General features: G+C 41.8%; 1 protein-coding gene across 1 annotated transcript in view; it reads right to left on the bottom strand.

The window, feature by feature from the left end:
* dlg2 (discs, large homolog 2 (Drosophila)) overlaps nt 1-21,737 on the bottom strand; it is a 164,894-nt gene that overhangs the window by 99,268 nt on the left and 43,889 nt on the right. Inside the window, exons 3-5 of the mRNA XM_030792097.1 lie at nt 20,605-20,632; nt 8,278-8,332; nt 2,356-2,408 (exon numbers count right to left, since the gene is read on the bottom strand). Of these exons, the coding sequence (XP_030647957.1) occupies nt 2,356-2,408; nt 8,278-8,332; nt 20,605-20,632 (136 nt within the window). The remainder of the gene's footprint in view (nt 1-2,355; nt 2,409-8,277; nt 8,333-20,604; nt 20,633-21,737) is intronic.

Genomic DNA, 21,737 nt, shown 5'->3' with positions numbered 1-21,737 from the left:
GAGACACTGCCAAGAGACTGATGGAGCGGAGCTTCTCCTGGCACGACTGCTCCTCTGATGTCCCTACAGTAAACTGTCGGTGAAGCCACCGCGTTGGCTGAGAGCGGAGCCCCTTCTGATTGGATCTTATCTGAGACGCTGCAAATACAGGAACTCTCGACTGATTCTGAGAAAAACAAGTGGGAGGTGGATACGCCGTTTCTCTGCACTCTGGCCGCTACGCAAATCGATCTTTTTTTCAAGAGGAACCGTCTTCAAATCCGGCGTAGTGTCCATTAAGCATTTTCTCATGTGAACATTATTCTTGTTTTGTTTTTTTTTAAACGCAGAATGATGATCTAGACTTTCATAAAAGTATCCAATAAAGATCGGGAAAATGGAATCAGTCATGCTTTGGGCTTAATTATCATCATAATCCTTAATGAATGATTGAAATAATTGCAGTTTTAATTTTTGTTGTCATAATCAGGTTACTAAACTTTTGAAAATGATAGGATTACAGGACAATGAAATGTATGAAAAGTATTGATAGAATTATTAGTTAGCAACTCATGGTTTCATTTTTTCAACCAAAATGAATAGAACAGACTAAAACCATGACAAACACAGATCAGCCTGATAGATTCTGTTGTTGCTTGAATATCAAATGTTTACAGTGCTATGTGAAAAAAAACTGGAATGGACTCCCTTCCAAGCATGCTACTCAACTATAACTCACAGACTTTAAAAAAAGTCCTTATAAGATTGAAACCTTCCCACCTAACATGAAATGTGGCTTGAGAGAACCACACAATCACCAAGGTCATTCAGACATAGGGCCTGTTTTCGCTTTTCTGCTCGCGGACGATTTATTCAAATTTCAGACGTTATCACTTGCACAAGTTCTCGTGGAAGACATGTCATGATTCATGTCCCTTTAATGTGCTGGACCGCAGAAAGAAAAGAGTCATTGAAGTATTTGGTAACGGTAATGACGAAAAAATGGATTTATATAAAAACGTAAAGCATGAAAATAAATAAAGAAATAAAACAATGGCCACAGCCAAAGTATCATTCCTTTCAACTTGGTAACTGGCTACCACCTAGTGGCAGCAAATGTAATTACAACGGCCTAAATAATAAAATAAAATAACGGATGAAAAGAACTTCCCACATGCACCAACGCTGTGCCCCAGCATATTGTGTGCACTAAGAATAACGTCGTACCCTGGATAATCCCAAAGGGGATGCTGGGTAGAAAGCAGAGGCATTGAGACTGAAGCTCGTGTACAATATCGCAAAGTGAAATCCACTATGCAAGTCAACATTTGGACTGACTACTGTTAGTTCAATACAACACATTAAGGGGTGATTTATTGAAGTCATGTTCTAAATTGCACGCGGAACCATGAACAATTCGTCTCTTGATGCCCTTTTTCCAACATACTCCGCGGCACATTGCACTGTTATGCAATGAATGAAATTATTAAACACCAGACTGATTGAAACAGTCAATTAATTTTAATTGCGGCTTCGTTAACGTTGTGGAGGACGGGACGACGCTGGCATTGTTAAATGTTGCTAATAAACTTTACGCGGAGCAGATGTAAATTTAATAACTTACATATCGCTGTGGATCGCAGTGTGAACACATCTTTCCCTACAGCACCACAAAGCTCTTGGTTTGTACTTTAAAGCCTCTGTGCAGGCCCGGCCAATAGCAGAACTAAGAAATATGATCCCAGTTCCTCTAGCCACACACAGAATGGAAGACCTCATTATACTGGTAGTTATATCAGAGAGTTTTAACACATCAGGACATGTGCTATCCAATGTTCATGGCATTGGGTCTAAATGGACTAATCTGGGGTCTTTATGACCACAAATAACATTTTCAGTGGGCCGTAGGTTACAAACAATTAGAGTAAAACCGAGTGAAACACTCTACAGAGCACAGCGTCATTACTAATGAATGTTTTGGGTACTCTTTCTGACTGAAAACAACATCAACATGCTTAATCAGCTTGATTTATCATCTTCACAAGATGAAAGGTCAACAAAAAAAAAACTTATCTTAATCTTACTTCATATTGAGTGGCGCACCTCAACAATAAGGGTTCTCGTCACTACGCTAGCGTTTTAATTTAACAACCAAATACTGAAAAGAGAGGCTAATCAGTGACTCAGGGCGGGAAACAGAATGACTTTTTGCGAGAATGAGAGAGGTAGACAGGAGACATGAATAAAACAAACAAAAAAAAAGGACTTTGGCATAGAATGAAAGAGACAGGAGAGGTGGAGTGGGGCGGGGGGGGGTTCTTAAAGAATGCCATGGTGACGGTCACACATGACACGACCCGTGATGGGGGTACTGACCTTAAGCGGTGAGATGTGGGAGTGGGAGACATAGCCGTGCACGTTCTCGATCTCCGACAGGTTCTTCTCCGACACGTGGACCAGCTCCGGGGCGCGCACCTCATTGGTCAGCCGGGGAAAGCCGTGTTCCTGGGGCGGTGAATCCTCATCCTGATATCGGTACTGCCAGAAAGAGAGAACAGGACGAGGAAGACAAGGAGGAGGAGGAGGAAGAGGAGGACAGAAGTGAGGAAGGCAAGATGGGCAGATAGAGGAGAAAGGACAAGTAAGTTAGTTTGATCGAAGAAACGAGTCCAGTTTCAGATTACAGTGAGCGGTATGGAAAGTGATACATGTTTAAAGTCATGTGTATCTGGAAATACAGTGGTTTAATGCAAGCTTAAAAGGTGCCTGATATGATCATTCGTTGAAGTGCAGTGACAAATACCAACGAGTACAATGAACCATGCAGTAAAATGAATATTCAGTGAATTAATTAAACACAACATCTGCTTCAAATAATCACGAACTTAAAAAAAAAAAGGAAATGGAGCCTGGAAAAAATAATGATTCAAAATGGAATATACGTTTACACGTAGCACAGGTGTTGTGAAAGCAAAACATTTGGAGCAAAGCATTGATAGACAGCACATTCAGGCGACCTGTGAAACAACTTAGAAATGTGAGTACCCTTGCTATGCCTAAATTTGAAAATAAAAACAGAAAATGATGTGAGGCGAGTGTAGCACTGTAGTGCTTAGTGCCAGGCAGTGAACGGACAGCTTGAGTCTGTCCTGAACCTGTGATGTGCTGTGTTAAGACGCGACAGGCTCATAAAAGCAACAGCCCATGGCATGAAAGATGGCATGAATGGGGCACTGGGGCCGAACCCTGACCCTCTCTCACCCAGGGAGCACTCGTCAAGGCCGGGTTCATGCATGCCGGGGGCTGGGCGGTGTGCGGAGAGCCCTGCACCGCAGCCGGCCTGTTCTGTGGACAGACAGAGGATTCCAGCAATGACCGACCGTTCCTACCAGCAAAATGTTAATCAGTCATAGACCCTCATCACACACACACACACACACGCGTACCCACACACACACACATCAAAGAGGGAAGAAGCATCCATGCCACGGCAGAACACATATGCAGTCAGTTTGCGAAGTACGAGACCATGGAACCACAGAAATTTCACATTCATGTTCGGAACAAAGCAACTGACATGTGCTATGTGCAGAGAAAACAAAATCCGAGGAAAAAAAGTCCGGCCCTATATAAATCCATACAATGAGAGGAAGATAAAAGTGTAGCCTGTAAAGATTCACGTCATCATATTCAGTGAGTATTCAGAGATTGTTGGATTCTTTGACAAAAGCAAGAGATCATTTTGTGTAACGACGCCACACCGAAAGCACAACAGTAAACGTCTCAGTCAGGTACAGGCCTTACAGCGGTCTCCTGATTTTAACAGCACTGCAGCCGGAAATACTCTCATTGCTGTACGCAATATATACCACTAGAGGGAGAGTTCACGTTAGGAAAAAACCTTTCTGCACAGTAACTCACACCACAATACTAAGCCTAGTCTAAATTTAAAATAAAAAAACACACACACACAACAGAACATGGTTTAGGTGACTTATTGCGGCTTGGCAATTCATAGTAGCAACTTCACCACACAGAGTAACATCCTTACTGTCACACAAGTGTGCTTGTTATTAAGTTTAAAAGCATGAACAAAATATTCCCACATTTATAGGGTACTAAAAATTTTTTTTGCTTCCCATCATATGATGAGGCTAAAATGAATATTTTAAAGCATGAAAGGGCGAACTATGAATATCGAATCAGGCCATGGAGGACATGTCTGCTTCCTTTGTGGATCAGGAAAGAAAAGGTCAAACCTTATGAATCTTTCTGTGTCATTGCGTATCACTGAACCATGGACAACAGAAATGCATTGGGCTATGTCTAGCATGAAATCCCATTGCCCCACATAGACAGAATAATCACATTTTGATGAATCAGACTGCATGTGCTCAAACATAAGAAACCCCTTAAAGACTTTTACCGCCCCCTGCTACGGTGCGAATTAGCAATTACCCCGCTCTCAGGCTGGCCTAATTTGACACACCCATATTGTGAAACAAAAAGAACATCGCTGGTGTTAACACTGAAGTGCTACTGTAGCATGGCCCGGTCTAATAGATGACACACTAGCATTCTGTTGACAACAGAGTCCAGTGGAATTCGCAGTGTTTCACACTGAGGGAAGAGAGAACAGGAGAGAGAGTGAAGGGGTCTTGACTGCAGAATGTCAGGCTACGCTGCAATGCATTCAGTCAGCCCACCCCAGGCCTTCAGCTGCCAACACACACACACAACACACACACACACACACAACACACACACACACACACAACACACACGGCACACACACAACACACACACACACACACACACAGGACATATGTGCTGTGCATTTTTTAGGTTGAGACAGAAAAATAGAGAGAGTCAGAAAAAAAAAGAGTCAGAGAAGGTGAGGTGCACAGTCAGACGCGCAGCGAGACCAGGGAGGGCTGGAGAAACACTGCTGTACAGTGACAGGGTGAAGTGGAACATATGGAGACTGTCAGCCTGTTCTAACGTAAGCTGCCAAAATAAAGGAAACACTATTAGATAAAGGAAACACCATTTACAAGCCACCAGAGCAGCCTCAGTAAAACTGGAATCGTGGACTGTAAGCTGTCTACGGTGGACTCTTCTACTTTTGCGGTGAAATGATGGTTGCTGGTCCGTTTTGCCACGCACCTCAAACTAATCCATGGACCATCACGCACTTTCAACCCCATGTGACTGCGGTCAAAAACGTCTTTTCCTCAGATCCCTGTGTCAATATCACCTTAGTCACCGTTCCTCGAAATGAAAATCTGCAAGCTGAAGAGCGGTTAGCGCTCATGCTCCTACCAGATGTGCCTCAACAATCTCTCACGTAAATCTCCTCCTCCAGACATGGCAGCCAGGCTAATGGCTGATCATTTCTATGCGTGACCGTGTTACATTTCATTATAAGGGCTGATAATGGTAGATAAATTGATGTTAACCGATATAGTTCATGCCCCTTGGCTTAGTAACGCTGTATGAATGTACCATTACGTACTCCTACAGTAGCCTAACCGTTTCATTAAACCAGAAACCACGCCTGTTTGGAACCACCTGCTTTAAATGCCCTTTTTGTCCCTTGTTTTCTGAAGTGCTCACTTTGTTTCGGCGGTTTTGCATATGTCTGTGGCTGACACTCACTGCGTGCTGCTGACAACACTCCCTCCTCCCTCAGTCTAACTCCATTCAAACATGTCACATACAAGATGCCAATCCTCCCACTTAACCCGACGCTATGCCAATGTAACTAATCCATATGTGTTCCCGAAAATACTACGACGCTGATTACGGAATTCGGCGAAACGACAGCGTTCCGTGAGAAGACATTGCTTAGGAACAACTCTCTGTGTCTACGAATTTGTTTAACCCATTTAAAACACTGATTATATCTCAAAGGCTACATTAACCCCACAGCAAAAGGTATTCCTCTTCAGAGTTTTGACCTCATAGGCCACATAGAATGGGTGAGTCATAGAGAACGGCGTATTATTATATGGGAGAGTTGATGTGAATGGAGTTGAATAAAATACCTGTGTTTCATATGATTGGGGAACCTCGTGATAGCAGCAGGTTTTTTTTGTTTTTTTTTTTAAACAGGGATTACCCCTATTTTGAGAGCCTATTATCTACAACTCACGAGCACCTTCACCTTCGCTAAGCAGCACCTTCTCGCTGCGGTCTGTTATTTCATATAATTATACCAGCCAAGGCAATCAGCAGCTCTTCCCCACAGTGCCTGGGCAAATTATGATGCAGACTAATCGACACTTCAGCTTAGAAAATGTCATTCTGTACCACAGACACCAAAAAAGCAGGTACTCGCCTATAAGTAAGATATATAAAGATGTATAGGGTTTATCTTTTCATTATCATCATCAAGTTTCTCCTAGCGAGTGGGACTACAGTGTTTTTTTTCAGTAATTATTGTGAATGGAATCTTCACATAGACACTGCCGAAACTGAGACCATGGAACCATAGAAATGTCACGTTCACGTTCAGAACAAAAACAACTGACAAGTGCTTTATTCTCTGGAGGTAACCATGTGTAGGTACCGACCTAACATAAAGCAGATACCAAACCCAACCACCCATATTGTGTCTACTTATCTGCAAAGTTAAGACACATATTTAACATTTATTAAACACTGGTCATATGTCAAAAGCTAAATGCCCTGTTTAGATTTAGGATTTTTTTTTCCCTTTCCCAAATGTCATAACATAAAGCAAATGTTTAAGACAGGTATGAGAATCAAAAAAAAAAAAGAAACATGAAGCTGTTTTTTTTTTCTTTTTTTTTTCATTTCAGTTCTTATCCGTGCAAGCTTTGTGAAACTCCAGTATGAATTATCGGGTTCGTTCAGTGGTGAGCATAGCCCAAGGGATTTTTACATTACCCTCCATATGAAAGGGCTTTACTTTCATAATTCTACATCGTTGGGAATGTCAAAGACAAATGACATTGCCTCATTTAATCCTTTTTTTTTTGTCCTTGTCTCCACAAGATGTCACAGAACGAGACAAAAATTTACAGGCAGCCTGCATCGCAAGTTATCTTGAAAATGAGTGGAAGAGCCACCATGTTGGTAGCATCTATATCGAGCTGACAGATTTGATGATGCTATTTATTCAAGACAGATAAGACATCTTTTGTCTTTGTAAGTTCATTTGGGCATACAAAGTCATTTCATGATCTATCAGATACAGGTTACAGAAAAGAATATGAAGGCTATGGTATGCAGTCTGAAGAAAACCGAAGTCTTAGTTTGATGGGCTTAACTATTACATTAACAGAAAAAAGAGAACCCCTTGTATTCACATAGCATCGCTACGCTGACAGAGGTCAAGTAATAAGGCCCATACCATGTCCCTAAGCTTTCTGGGAAGTAGAGTTCTTTGACCGATCTTGAAATAGAAGGGGTCAAGTGCATTTGATTAAAATGAACAAAACACGATTTATGGGTGTTGAGCTCATAAGAGAAGGTTAGAAGGTTCTGACATGAAGAATGGGCAATGATCAAATTCATTTAGAGGTATCTGGAGACATTTTAGCTTTATTAAAATGTAAATGATGTAAAAGTCTCCAGCTACCGGTTTCCAGCACTCTTGCATTTATTATATCTTTACGCTGCCTCTAAGATAAATTGACTTCATCATTCTAATGATACACAGTAATGCATGAATACTGCAACACCACCTGATAAAACAATATTTGTAAATTACATATATAGGCTGTTTTGTTCGAGAAAACACAAAATATTATTTAATGTGATCCACCTTCTGAATGAATGCTCTATTGGAATGTGTATCCTTGTGTTTGTCAGCCCACAAACAGGACCGCCGGGAATGGTAACGCGGCTTACGAAAGTGTTTGAATGAGGACAGGAGAGGAAATGTAATTTGACAAGAGAAAACAACACCCACTCACTCTCGGGAGGCACAGCTGTGGGGATAAGCTATATCATATTTAAAATCACGGTACATTCCCAAACACGAGACCAAGCTATTAGTGCAGACCTCGGGTAAATTATCCCAGAGCAAGACTGCAAGACTCAGTATGCATGCTGTAGGATTCTGAGGGCTGTCCTGAGGTGACATTTGGAGCTGTTTGGCTAGCGACAGCTTAGGTAATATTATTCGAAGAGCATTGACTGCTTTAGATGAAATGACTGGTTGTCCTAAAGTATGATAACGTTGTTACAAAGAAAGATCGTCAGCCATTCGAGCAAGCACGACTTTGCCAACATAGACTCAAAGCAGTCACTGTCTGAACATCCTACGTTTCTGTGGTGCACTACGACTGCTAACTTTGATCGATTGCAGCGAAGAGAAATCACTCTGTCTACGCTGTCATCATTACAAATTCGGTAGGAAATAGCTCAGTCAACTTCATGAATTGAATACAGTGAATATCCATAATGCACAGAGGCTGTCACGTCTCACGGGCATGTGCCTCCTTTGCAGTTTCGCCCACGGTTCTATGGTAACGGTCTAATCTCAGGATTGTGTGGTTCAAGGCACATGTTCTATAGCTTAACCATGAGTGATTTGCGCTCTAGGCGGGAGAAGCCCATCTGACAGCTGTTGGAAACATTAGGAAATGTCCTTTTGCTTTACAAAGACGAACGCAATTCTGAATTCTTAACGAAAGTCTCAAGGGGAGAGAGAGAGAGAGAGAGAGAGAGAGAAAAGGACTATTTATACACATGGTTTCAACTGCTCCTGCTCATTATGATGTGTAATTCACTGTTATATCGCAGCGTAGCAGATAGATTTAGTCTCATACAATCACTTTAGTCACACAGATTCAATTACAAACCAACATCCATGACATCTGGGGGTCCATTTTCATCTAAAATGCGAGGTACGCTAAAATAATACCTATGACGCTAAATGATTGGTACTAAAAGGAAGGGAAGAGTACTTGGAGCCAGTTTAACCTAAACCAGCTCTAATGGGATGAATACTTCAGAGGGCTACTGGCCTTGACAGTAATGGTGCAGGACACAACTGTACATTGACAAGCAGGGATGATAAATTGTAGGTCACTCTGATAGGCCAGCCATGGCTGTGGAACGCTACTGTAGCTGCTCTGGAGCAGCTTACAGAACAATGGAAGGCGAAAGAGCAAGTGAGTCACAGTTACTTGATGGCCATTGTATGAGTGAGCTCCCAATGGGCCAGAGAACCCTGGGGCAAATCTCGGACTCACTATTAAACGCTGATAAAAACGAGAACCAACAGGCTCGAAAGAGGAAAGCTTCCCCGAGTTTCAGCTCATTATGTAAAACTCACATAACGTGCCAAGTTACACTTTAAGATCCAAAAGGGAGAGACACAGAGGTTAATTTACGAGCAAACAGACGACTGTGATGTACTCTTGCGGCAGTTTCATAGTGCAAACATTTGCAGAACTGGCGATTTCATCTCCATGAAAACAGAAACTGTGAGATTCTAACAGCGGTCTTGAGATGGTTGGAACCATTAGCAGGTGCTATTTTTACACTGTGTTTACCACCTCTGAGTGAAAGCAAAATTCAGTTTCATTTTTCAAGATAAGATCCGTTCTTTCAGTGAATAGCTGGATGGAGTGTGCTATATTACAGAAAGTGTTCACCCCCTTAAATCTTTCCACATTTTGTCATCTTGTACACACACAGAAGCTCAGTGTGAAATACACTACAAATCAACAACCTCTGCAACTTCCCACTGAGGTAAACTTTATGAGCTGAAAAGTTTTGACCTAAATTTAAAATGCTATGCCTACAAAAACTTGAACATTACTCTTTGGATGTCTGACAATTTCTCTACTGTGAAGTACGGTGATGAAAAAAACTATGCTTTTCAGCAGCAGGAGTGGGACACCTGGAAAAGAAGGATCAGTGAATGGAGAAAACAACAGCCAAAAAATGAGGAAAACTTGCATCGACTTTCAATACGACAAAAGCCCTGGGAGCCAGAGTTCTGGTTTGAATTCCGACGAGAATATGAGTCAAGACACGAACACTGCTGTCATCTGACAATCAATAAAACGCAACTTGAGAAAATCGATTAGGGTAAATGGATAGGAAATTTCCAAATCCCCAGATGTGCAAATCTGGTACCGACATAAGTCGGGGGGGCTTAAAGCTATAAGTGCTGTCAAAGACGCCTGCACAAAGTACTGATTGAAGGGGCGAAAGAGGGTGAATACTTCAGTAGATAGAAGATTTCATTTTTCATCATTTAATATTGCACGGTAACAATGTACCAGGGAGCCTTTACTGGGTTCACAATGGTGTGTGAATCAACGAGGCAAAAAAAAAACCCAAAACAAGACAAACAAACAAACAAAAAACCTAAAAATGATCATATTTTGCTATGTCTAAGACTCTAAAAACATTTTTACCATTAGCGTGAACATGTCATTTAATATGCTGCAGTATCTCTTATATGAGTTACAGTAACTTTAAGTAAGCTGCGACATATAAGCGTGAGTGACTGAAACTATTCTGAAAACGTTTGTGGAACATTTTAGGAACGCCGATGAACTAGCGCGGAATGCGCGAGACCGTTCAGAAGGAGATCTTTTAACGTAACACAGGGGAAGCTACGGACTTTGCTCGAGAGTGAGTTAAATCGGGGAGCGAGAGAATGGGGAGGACATGCCCTGCGCTGAGTGTCTCTGGCAGAGCTTATCACGTGCCGGTGGTGCTTCCCCAGCGATGGGTCTGCTCTCTCTGGCTCCGTTCCGTCAACACGAGATGAAAATGTGAGGTGGCGTGGCTGCGGGCGAACTTCGGGCTCTATGGAGAATCGTGTGGAATCTCCTCGTGGGTTGTGTGTGCACTGACCCCTTTTCTGTGGCATTACATACATACATCACATCACACACATACACACACACACCCGTTACAACCAATCACAGAGCACCCAGATGGAGAGGAGGTTAAGTCACACCCACCACCTATTCTACATCTGCTTTACCATTACTAATGGATTTCCCCAAGACAGAAAAAAATGCGTATTGCAATAGGTTCTAATAACGTAGTTCTCTGTTAGATAACGATAAAAATGGAGCGGTATGGGAAAAAATAGCTTTTTTTTTTGACATGGCAGGTAACAATATATAAGAAAGGCTAGATTCTCTCCATAGCAGCTGAATCCTTTTTTATTTTACCGCCAATACGTTTTGACAGTAACCTCTATTTGGGTGCGAGGAAACTGCATAGCCTTTGCCAGATCAAATTACTTTTTAGGCTTGGATATCAATATAACATTCTCCATGCCCAAAAAGAAACATATCCCTCAGCTATTCCACAGACACATCAGCAATGGATAACTTCACTGAGCAAAGAGGACTCTGGAGCTTTGGTTACCAGCAACCCTTCAAACAGACAGACAAGCAGCGTCAGAAACAGACCCAGTGTGGGGGAGAAAATGCGGGAAACTTCTTTCATATATGGTTTAATGACAAAAGAATAAAAAGAACTTGTAAGTATGTCAGTCATCAAGTGAAATCAATATATTAATTTTTTATGACCGGAATCTACTTTTATTAACATGATCCACAAATCCTCTTATACTAGAATGTTCTATCGTCTCTGAAGAACGCCGAGTAAAACTGTTGCACCCATCACTGCGTTTTATCCTAAAACATCGTTGTAGGCTGCGCACTGGCTTGCAGTATCTAATTTAACAGGGAAGATTTCCAAGGTGGGGGCAAAGTTCTTTCAAAGTTTCCTTAAGAGTAATCCTGTGTTCCAAGGTGGTTTAAGGAAAGTGTTTGCATGTAAAATTAAGTACTCTGGAAAAAAAAAAAAACAGAAATGTTCTACATTACCGTAAAACCCCGAAGGTGTTATGGACCCTGCGGTGACAACTCTGAGCGTTTTGAGGAATTTAAGAAAACTGGAGAAATGTCCGTTCTGAGAATGTTAACATGCGATGCTGCAAACGCCCTGACTCTTAAGCTAAGGGTCCAACAACGGTGAGAGTAATAACCCCCTGTTCCAGCTAGCTAACGAAAAGGCCTTTTGGTCAGGATCCATCCAAACAACCTAGAAATTAAAATCATGTAGTTTTATCTATTTATTCATTTCTTCTTTCTTCTTTCATTTATTTATTTACTGAATGAATGAGTGATGAGATAGCGTGATGTGAAGTCTAGCAAGCCCAGCAAGAGACTTTTGATAAATATTCAGAAATAAGTCACACATTCTCCGCAGAGCATTAACTTAAGCCACCACACATGCAAAACTGTGGGTTAATTAATGCAGCAGAGCCATGCCTGCTGGCAGTGTGCTAAGAATTAATCCTTGAACAGTTTCTCTCTCACTCCACGCTCTTTTGTTACTCCACCACCTTCTCTCTCTCTCTCTCTCTCTCTCTCTCTGTCTCTCTCTCTCTCTCTCCTCTCCTCCTTCTCTCTCTCTCTCCCTCCTGCTTCTTTCTCTCTCTCTCTCTCTCTCTCTCTCTCTCTAACGCTAATTCTGAAGGCAGGGAGAGCATGGATCACTGAAGCTGAAGCTAAGACTCACTGTACCTTGTTAAGAGAAAATCTCTCAAACCCCTGAATTAAGTGCAATTGGATTCCAGGGCCATGATTCCACGGAAGAGGGAAAAAAAAAAAAACACTGACACCCTAAAGTTGACACCCTTTAACAACCATTCTTCCGTATCTAATTAGGGCAGGCACAAGATTTTCTGATAAACCATTCTAAAAAAAAAGGCGGGGACCGAAACCTCCCCCCCCCCCCCCCGCCCCCAAAAAAAACATATAATGTATAATGTGTTTGTACAAAACACTCTGTGACATTCTGTTGGATGGACATGCTGAGGAATAGGTTTGATGGTGCAGCTCGATTGGCCATAGTTATTCACCCTACTACCTGTGAATGAGACCCAGTGAGGCTCATTTGCCACATGCTGTTTAATGAGCGTGTCAGGACCAGCCAGACAGGGGAATGATGAGCAGTACATATAGGGGTTTGTTTGCTGTGTTGTTTGGTATTGTGTGTTCGGTCGTATCAGGAAGAGGAAAAAGTTTTTTTTTAAACTTTTTTTTTTCACCACCAAGCTCAGGACAGTGGCTCCCCCAGACTACTTCACTTTACCTTTTTTTTTTTTTTTTTTTCTTTAACACAACCCATACTACAATAAAACTCTATTAACAGGTGCCATTTCTCTGACATTATCTTGGTGGATTCATATTAATCATTGTTGGTTTGTTGGTTTCATTTTGAAATCCAGTAAAGCCTACCCATGTTTGACGTTTGTAAGTGAGAATAACTCTGCATCTTGGCTTCAAACAGTGAGGGTTGCTGTTTCTTGGGACAGAGACTGAGAGCAGTATCAACTAGTTTACACACCACGTGCAAGATCTTGTACTTATCTTCTCATTTATTCATTTAAAGAGAAGTTCAGCGCCAAAATATTCATTATGGTGAATGACATTATAAAGCTGTGGAGTTTTTTTAGTGACTTTAAGGTAATACAAAATAAGCATTGTTTGTGAAAACACAATATATAAGTTACTTTCAGAAATGAACACGCGAGAGCAGTGACTCTAAGCAGCGGCTGCTTCTAACGGTAATATGTAATGCTTTCCTCCCTGCACAGGCTGCCTGTTTGAGTACAGTCTGAAGCACCTTGGTACACATAGCTCCGGTCGGGCGACAGCCTTTCCAAGTTGAAATAATGCGTTTTGAGTGTATTTTACAGAGAAGTGAGCAAATCAAAACAACAGATGACTAAATAAAGGATACGCTTGCGTCTCAGTGCTTTCATAGGAGCGATGTTGACCTTTCCGACAAAATTAATTACCAGCGACAAGGGGGGGGGGGGGGGAATAGTGCAGTAGTTATACGTGCCTCAAATTTACATTTACATTTACAATTACATTTACAAATGTCGTCCGAACGACTGTTTGGCCTGACATGTTCAGATAAACACTCGCATACAGTTTACATACAGTTCAATCCAGACACTCTCAAACAGTTCCTTCAAAACAAAATGAGTAGGTTGATATCCCTAGCAAAATGTAGAACAAGAAACCACGTATGTACAAAGAATAACATTCCACAAATATCAAAATTCCCTTTGGATCTGACAAAGCTTTGAATAGCCTTAAAGGCTGGAGTTAGGCGGAAAGTCTTTGCCTACCTTGCATCCGAACATCAGCGACAGAGTGTTATCGGAACATGCAACTTTGCAGTGGCAAAGCATGGGAGAGAAGCAGTCAGGCTTTTTAACAATGGGAGACATTCCACTGGCCAGACATGTGGAGTTTTTAGCTTCGGGTGGACGGACGCGGAGAGACGGCGTACGCGGGTACGAAAGAGACGCTTGGCTCCTCGCTGAGCGGCAGTCTGCCTTACGAGCACTTACACTCACACACTCACACACACACACACACACCACTCACACTCACGTTCACTCACAAACCCATGATGCATTCTCTCTTTACTTCTTCAGCTTGCTCTCTCTCTCTCTCTCTCTCTCTCTCTCTCTCTCTGTCTCTCTCACTTTCCTTCCCTGCTCTGGTACTCTGCCTTACTCTACCCCTTTCACCCACTCCCTCCAGCCATCTCTCTCCAAGTCACTCTCTCTCTCTCTTTCCTTCACTCTCTCTCTCTCTCCCTCCCTCTCTCTCTCTCTGTCTCTCTCTTTCCTTCACTCTCTCTCTCCCTTTCCCTCTCTCTCCCTCCCTCTCTCTCTCTCTCTCTCTCTCTCTCTCTTTCCTTCACTCTCTCTCTCTCCCTTTCCCTCTCTCTCTCCCTCCCTCTCTCTCTCTCTCCCTCTCTTTCCTTCACTCTCTCTCTCTCTCTCTCTCTCTCTCTCTCTGCTGTGGTTAAAGTCAACCTCTATTTCACTCTCTACTCTCCTCCTTCTCTCTCAGTCCTACATTCAGCTGCTCTCAGCCTCTCTCCGGTTATAACTCACAGACGCTACCTCACGAGCAGACATAGGACTCCAGTAGTCTTGAGAGAAATATTTACTAAAACAAAATTACAGTGTGCCATTACGAAAGGTCCCGAATAGCACCGGGTTCTACGAGACCTACAATGTCCATGCTCACTGCACTAGACCGATTAAAAGAGGTGAAATGGATCAATGGTAAAACACTGATAAAGCAACTATAAAAGTCAGCTCTATTCTGCTCCTGCAGCTGCCAGTCAAACTGTCAGTAACTGCCACTGGACAGAAAACTGAGGAAAATTTCAGTGAAGTTCGTTGAATTTTAATGAAATTCAAACGTTCTGATCTTTGTAGCGACACACATAAATGATGCCAAGTAGGCTGGAAAATCACGATCTTGTCAGAATCTTGTTGTACTTTACATTCATAAGTGACATACTGCAAGGAAATCATAGAATGACGCCTGGAGGGAGTTGCAGTTTGATCAATCGTATTTTTATCCATATTTTCTCTTGATTTTAATTTGCCTTTTTAATCATGTGAATAACTGACATGTTAAAAAAAAAATCTTGTGTATGAAATTGCTTCGAATAAACAAATGTGCATATTACACCTTACGGACGAAAAGTGAGGTTTCCAATATTTATTCAGACTGACAAACTAAGGTGAACCCAAATGTGGCACATGACTGCAATAATTCTATGAGTATTTTTAAAAAACATTTCTCCAGAGAGAGTTGGCGGTGACCACTCAGTTGTCCAATGACACTCCTACATGACTAGAGTAGCTGGTGATAATTACAATTCATATACTCGCTAAAGCCAATTTCCTAAAGTAGAACCCAGAGGATGGCACATTGCCCGAGTGTACCTTCTGCCAAGCACTAAAATTCAGAAGCTGCCTGCTTGGCACAAAGGGACAAAGTGAAAATTGTGAGCTTGTGTCTCCATAAGAGAATGTGAGCTGTAAACAAGGACTGACCCCTCCCCTCCCCTTTGACCTTGAACCCCCCCCCCCCCCCCCCCCCAATAATCAGAGAGACCTTCCTGTCCGGTGCCTCAGAGAGAAAGCCGAGGGCATACAGGGCGCTCCTAATGGAACGACTCTTCCATACATCAACCTGCCTGACCCAACCCGCTGTCTGAGCCGCGGTCTGGAGCTCTTAAAGTGCTGTAGCGCGGGGGTAAAACCAGAGCGCTGTGGCAACGCTCCAAAAAGCCGGAAGAGAAAGAACCTTCCGAAATGGACTGCGCATAAATCAATGCCCACGCACACGTACCTCTGAAAGCAGAGAGGTTAGGTTTAGTGCTATTTTATAATGTTAATGAAATTAAACAGGGACAGGAGGGTATGTCTCGTTATTCAACGCTACAACGGGCAGTGGAAATGGGTGGGATTGAAAAGCCAACAGTAGAGTGCCTTGGATGGGCATCGCATACATTTGCCTGTGCTCTGTGGAGTAGGCTGTGCAGCAAAGCGGAATCTACTTTATATTATCAGTAATGAGCCCTGAGGTTGGCTGCCTGAATACACACGCACACGCACACACACACACACACGTACGCACACACTCTGCAGTCAGTGAGGGTCTTCACTGTCAACACGACCTCACGCATCATAGCACAAATACTAAAGCTAAACTCACTGTGAGCCAGCTTCTCTTTCCTCACCAAGCACACACACACACACACACGCACACACAGACACACACACACACACACACACTGCAGCCAGGCTTTCACTGACTCAGTATTAATGTAATCATTAAATGACTTAAATATTACACAAGGATTTTCATCTATGTGGGCTCAAAGATGATGTCGACGTGAATGTTGTTCTATTCTAGGATCTCTTTCAGTATGCTCTGCCGTATAAACCACTTCAGCTATGCAGAAGTGTTACGTTCATTCTAAAAACAGTATGAAAGAGCAAACTGATGCAATTACTAATGTTTATTACTAATAGTTGAAATGTGGCAATTGTTCAGAGAATCCTACAGCTTGTTTCTGGTTATTTATTTATTTATTTATTTATTTATTGTGATCAGTAAGATATACTTTACCATTTAAAACAAATGGACCACTCTGCCTCTCATATATATATATATGTATATACATATATATATATATATATATATGTATATACATAAGCTCCTCAGGTTATTCTGGCTACACACACACACACACACACACACACACACACACAGAGTGAATGCAACACTGCACACACTACCAGAGGCAATTTAGTCAACGTGACTATGATAGACAATTCATGCCACACACACAGCAGATGAAGCAGTCGTTTTCTCATGTAAGATACTGTTCAGTCAAGACATGCTTTGCATATAATTCCTGGGATACACGGCACTGTGTTCCTAACAGTAAATAACTGACAGACTTAGAACAGACATTAATAATACCATAGGGCTGACAAAATAAACCTGAATAACTCAGACTGCACAGAACTGTGTTATGTTCTTAGGGTCAAGTGAGTGAGGTCTGTGCCTATGTGTGTAGATTTTTTGACATTGTAACTGCTCACAGTAACCATTAGATGGCGACGTGGGACTGAGCTATAGTCTACAGTCAGGTGCCAAACCCACAGTGAAGAAGAGCTATCAGGGCGCTTTATCCATGAAGAACGAGAGATGAAGAAAGACAATGATGTCAGAAAACCATCAGGGCATAGAGTAAAACCCAAAGCTTTATGAAGGGTTAGCCGATAGTTTTAGTCAGTGAGTATTTACATGAACAGTCCTGCTTCATCACCACAATAAATCTCCTCTGCACCTCTTACAACAATGGAACTGTTCAGAGATGCACTGTACCCGCGTAGTAACATAATTAACCTGCAACAATGGAAGGTAATTACACTTAGGTATGCAAATGAACCCAATCTAGGGACTCAGTGACACTTCTAAACGATCACACGTTCACACACGCTGAGGTAGAGAGTCACGCTCGCTGGCTGTTTGTGATTGAGGCTTGTTTGTGTTTATTCAGATCATAGCGATGTCATATTTGAGCCACCGCTGCCACGTTATCTCATCAAAATCTTCATCTGGATGGGACGGCCAACGAAAACAGCCCACGGCACTGACATGCGGAGGGACAGAAGATTATCTGGTAAACAGCAGACATGTGAATGTAAGAGAAGGGTCAGTTTAAAGGCAACAGCTGGAATGGGGGGGGGGGGGGGGGGGGAGGGGGGAGAAGAAGAAAAAAAGAGGTTTCTGAGAGAAGGTCAAGGTTTTGAATGGATAGATGGACATTCTCCATTTGGATTTACTTTTCTTTTTTTGGGGGGGGACGTATTAACTGATTGACTGACAAACATTGATTGACTTCTTTTTAACGACCAATGAGAAAACAACATCTGTGTATCAACAGCATGTAGGCTATCCCCAGAATCAAGAGAAACAAGCTGGTGTCTTTTTTAGTCATTTAATCACAGAATTCCTGGTCTTGAGAGATTACTGGTAGTAGATATACTTTACTGTTTAAAACAAATGAACCAATCTGCATATACATATATATATATATATATATATATATATATATATATATATATATATATATATATATATATTAAGCTCCTCAGGTTAATAATTCCTGAATGAATGAAGAATTCCTGGTCTCGAGAGATTACTGGTAGTAGTGTCACACACACACTTTGTTGGATTAATAATTCTGCTCATATCCCATCTAATATTGTCAGGAACCCAAGTGGAACCTAACCAAATATTTGATGAGACATTTTCTAAACCTCTGGTACCTAATGTTACTAAAACTGAGAACATGGAAATGATTTATTGTACTTTGGAAAGACACCCACTGTGCAAATGTCACATCTGCATGGTTAGCTGTTTAAAGAAGGTCAATGGAAAGTATACCCACAGTGTACACGGTACAGTAGGCTGTGGTCACTTAGTGGCAGCCTTTTTGTCATTTTATTATTATTATTATTATTATTATTATTATTATTGTTGTTGTTGTTATTTGTTACAGGGTTTATGATAGCATGATTAGCAGACTGAATCAATATACATTCAGGTGGTTTCCCAGACAAAGATTTAGACTAATCCAAAACCATATTTTGACTGGAGAGTGGAGTCACCCTTGAGACAGTCAAAATCCAAATAAAAATTCAAAACTGTACTACGCTTGACTGTGTTCAACCTTTTGAACAGGTTAACAGTGCCCAACAGAAACGACAGATTAAGCTGAGCACACCAGAAATCCATTGAAAGGTTAAACGAGGTTTTTTTTTCTTGTTGTTCTTTTAAGAACCTCAAGATAATAACACGGTCTCTTCCTGCCTGAGGCAGGGTAGGGGGCAAGTTTTTTTTTCTCTGTATCTCCATATTCACATAAGGATGATGCATATATCCTCAGTGCAAAAAAAAAAAAAAAAAGCCCTCAGGCTTGCATTAATATTTGATCGTATCTTTCACTTGAGAATCAAGCGGAAGGAACATCCTTGTATCAGGCCGACACGACACTGCGGTAAATCAGTGAAACAACGGCGTGTGGGAGATAAGAGCTTGCGTGTATCCAGCACGCTTTCCCTTCTCCCATTCCGTGTGAGCGCCAACGGTCCGCCTTTTAATAAAACATGAGTTAAAAGCAAAGGAAGACGACGCTTACAACCTATATCCCATTAAAGGTGGTGCCAGCTCAGACTAAAACAGAAGTCTGTAACCAAATTTACACAGGAATGTGCGATTCACGGTTTAAACGGTGACTGCAGTTTTTTCCGCGATCCTTATTTCTAGACCGTTCTTTGAGCTTGATGGATGGAATGCAATGCATTTATGCAAATCCTCAAAGCCAGCGAACAGTCTGCTCTTCAAAACAAAGGGCTGTACAATTATATAAGGACAGACCAGCAGTGACTTCAGAAATCACTATCTGACTGGCATGTCATAAAAATATTTTTACCTGTTGTGATCTCAGGGGATATTAGGAAGGTGCTGTCGCAGACAGATTGAACGTATACTCCCGGTGGAGCCGTAGGGGCCGTAAGAAGCGAAGGAAAGTGGAAATTAACTGGAAGTTTGATTGCTCTTTACAGCCCAGTTAATTACAGCGGCGAAGGCCAATTAAATATGTAGCTCAGTGGCTGCTTTGTGGTTTCAGATGAAAGGAGTAAGAGAGTGAGAACTCTTCATTTAGGTTACTGTGCTCATGCTTCGAAGCACTGTACAGAACACAAAAGCGTGCATGCACACACACACACACACACACACACACACATACGCACACACCGCCCTGAAGTGAAACAACAAGCAGTGTAAAATAATAAACATGTTTTCCAGTACAACACAATAAACAAAAGATTTACTGCAATGAATATCAAAAGGAAGCTACTTTTGTAGTCTGTTTTAACTGGTGATGCCTAATACGTCCCCCCTACTAAGACAATGATCCAATTAAATTCATGTTGAGGCAACAACGCTGACAAAGCAAACACTAAAAAGGAAACAAACTGACAACTTCAAAAACGTGAAACAAATCTAACGAACAAATTATAGTTCAATTCCATACGACTGACTGTAACAGAGGCACGAACATAAACAGTCAGAGCCTCGCGATGAAGTGTAACTGAATTTCAAACAGGATTTCAGAGCAAACGGCTTAATGTCTAAATATGCATTACATTTTTATGTACTGATGATGGGGGTGCTAAAAATATGCACGATCGCATTCAACATAAACATCTAGCATAGATTTACACCCACTACATCTAAAACCCCCCTGTCCTTACTGAATTTATTTATGTGTGTGTGTGTATGTGTGTGTGTAAGTGACTCACTACAGCACTAACTTATTCATAGTATTAATAACACTGTTAGGCATCCAAATCCAAATTAAATGGAGGGAGCGCAAAATATCGATGGCTAAGAAAGTCTAAGAAATATATTTAACCAATAATCTTTACATTTCAGATGTTTTTAATCTTCATTTTGGAGTAACTGAGCTCTTACTGTAGGAGTAGTAATTGGGGCAGCGGTGGTGTGTGTGTGTGTGTGTGTGTGTGGGTGTCTGTTCTGGCAGTGGGCGACGGCCTGTGCCGCTGACGGGACGTACAGGAGCTCTGTGGAGTCCCGTGGTTACCCAGACACACCTGACTCCAAAAACTCAGTAAGCCGGAGGCAGAAGGTCACACAGCGGGCGCCCAACAGTCAGGAGGAGCGTCCGCCCACTCTCTCTGCGACGTTTAATCCAAAATAGAATCACTTTTCACAGAAATTAATTAGAAAACAGCACTTGGTGGGGATAAACATTTTCCCCCTCTCTTTCCCTTCGCCCCTTTTCTATTTTTCTCTCTCTCTCTTTCTCTCTCTCTCTCTCTCTCTCTCTCTTTTCACGCTGTGGGTCTCGACACTGTCAGTCATGCGACATAACATTTGACTTGCCACTTGCTCTTCATTTACTGCCTTGTTGTTGTAAAGACCTACAGCGTTTTCTGTGAGGAGCAATATAGAGAAAATTCGGCATCAATCGACAGAAAAAAAAAAAGTGCTTACCGCACCTTTTAAACCGCGGGCAAGAAAACTTCTGTAACATTCAGCATCTATTATTAAAGGAGCATCAATTAGAGCTGAGAAGGAAATGTCAATAAAGCAATCAAGAGAACATGTTTCATAAGAGACAATTAAAGAAGGAGCGACCAAGGTTAAATCTCTCGTTGCACTCAAACAGCCATTAATCAAAGCGACCTCAATGGTACCACTATATTTGGACCTGAGAATCGGAATGGCTTCGGTGGCTATGTACATCCAGGTTAATTGTGCACAATGCAGGCCACACTTTGCTACAGCACATTTGCAATGGGCAGTACC

This window comes from Chanos chanos, chromosome 15 (assembly GCF_902362185.1).
Source record: "Chanos chanos chromosome 15, fChaCha1.1, whole genome shotgun sequence".
Lineage (NCBI taxonomy): Eukaryota > Metazoa > Chordata > Actinopteri > Gonorynchiformes > Chanidae > Chanos > Chanos chanos.
The sequence above is the reverse complement of the archived record's forward strand: the minus strand, read 5'-3'. Positions and strand labels throughout refer to the sequence as shown.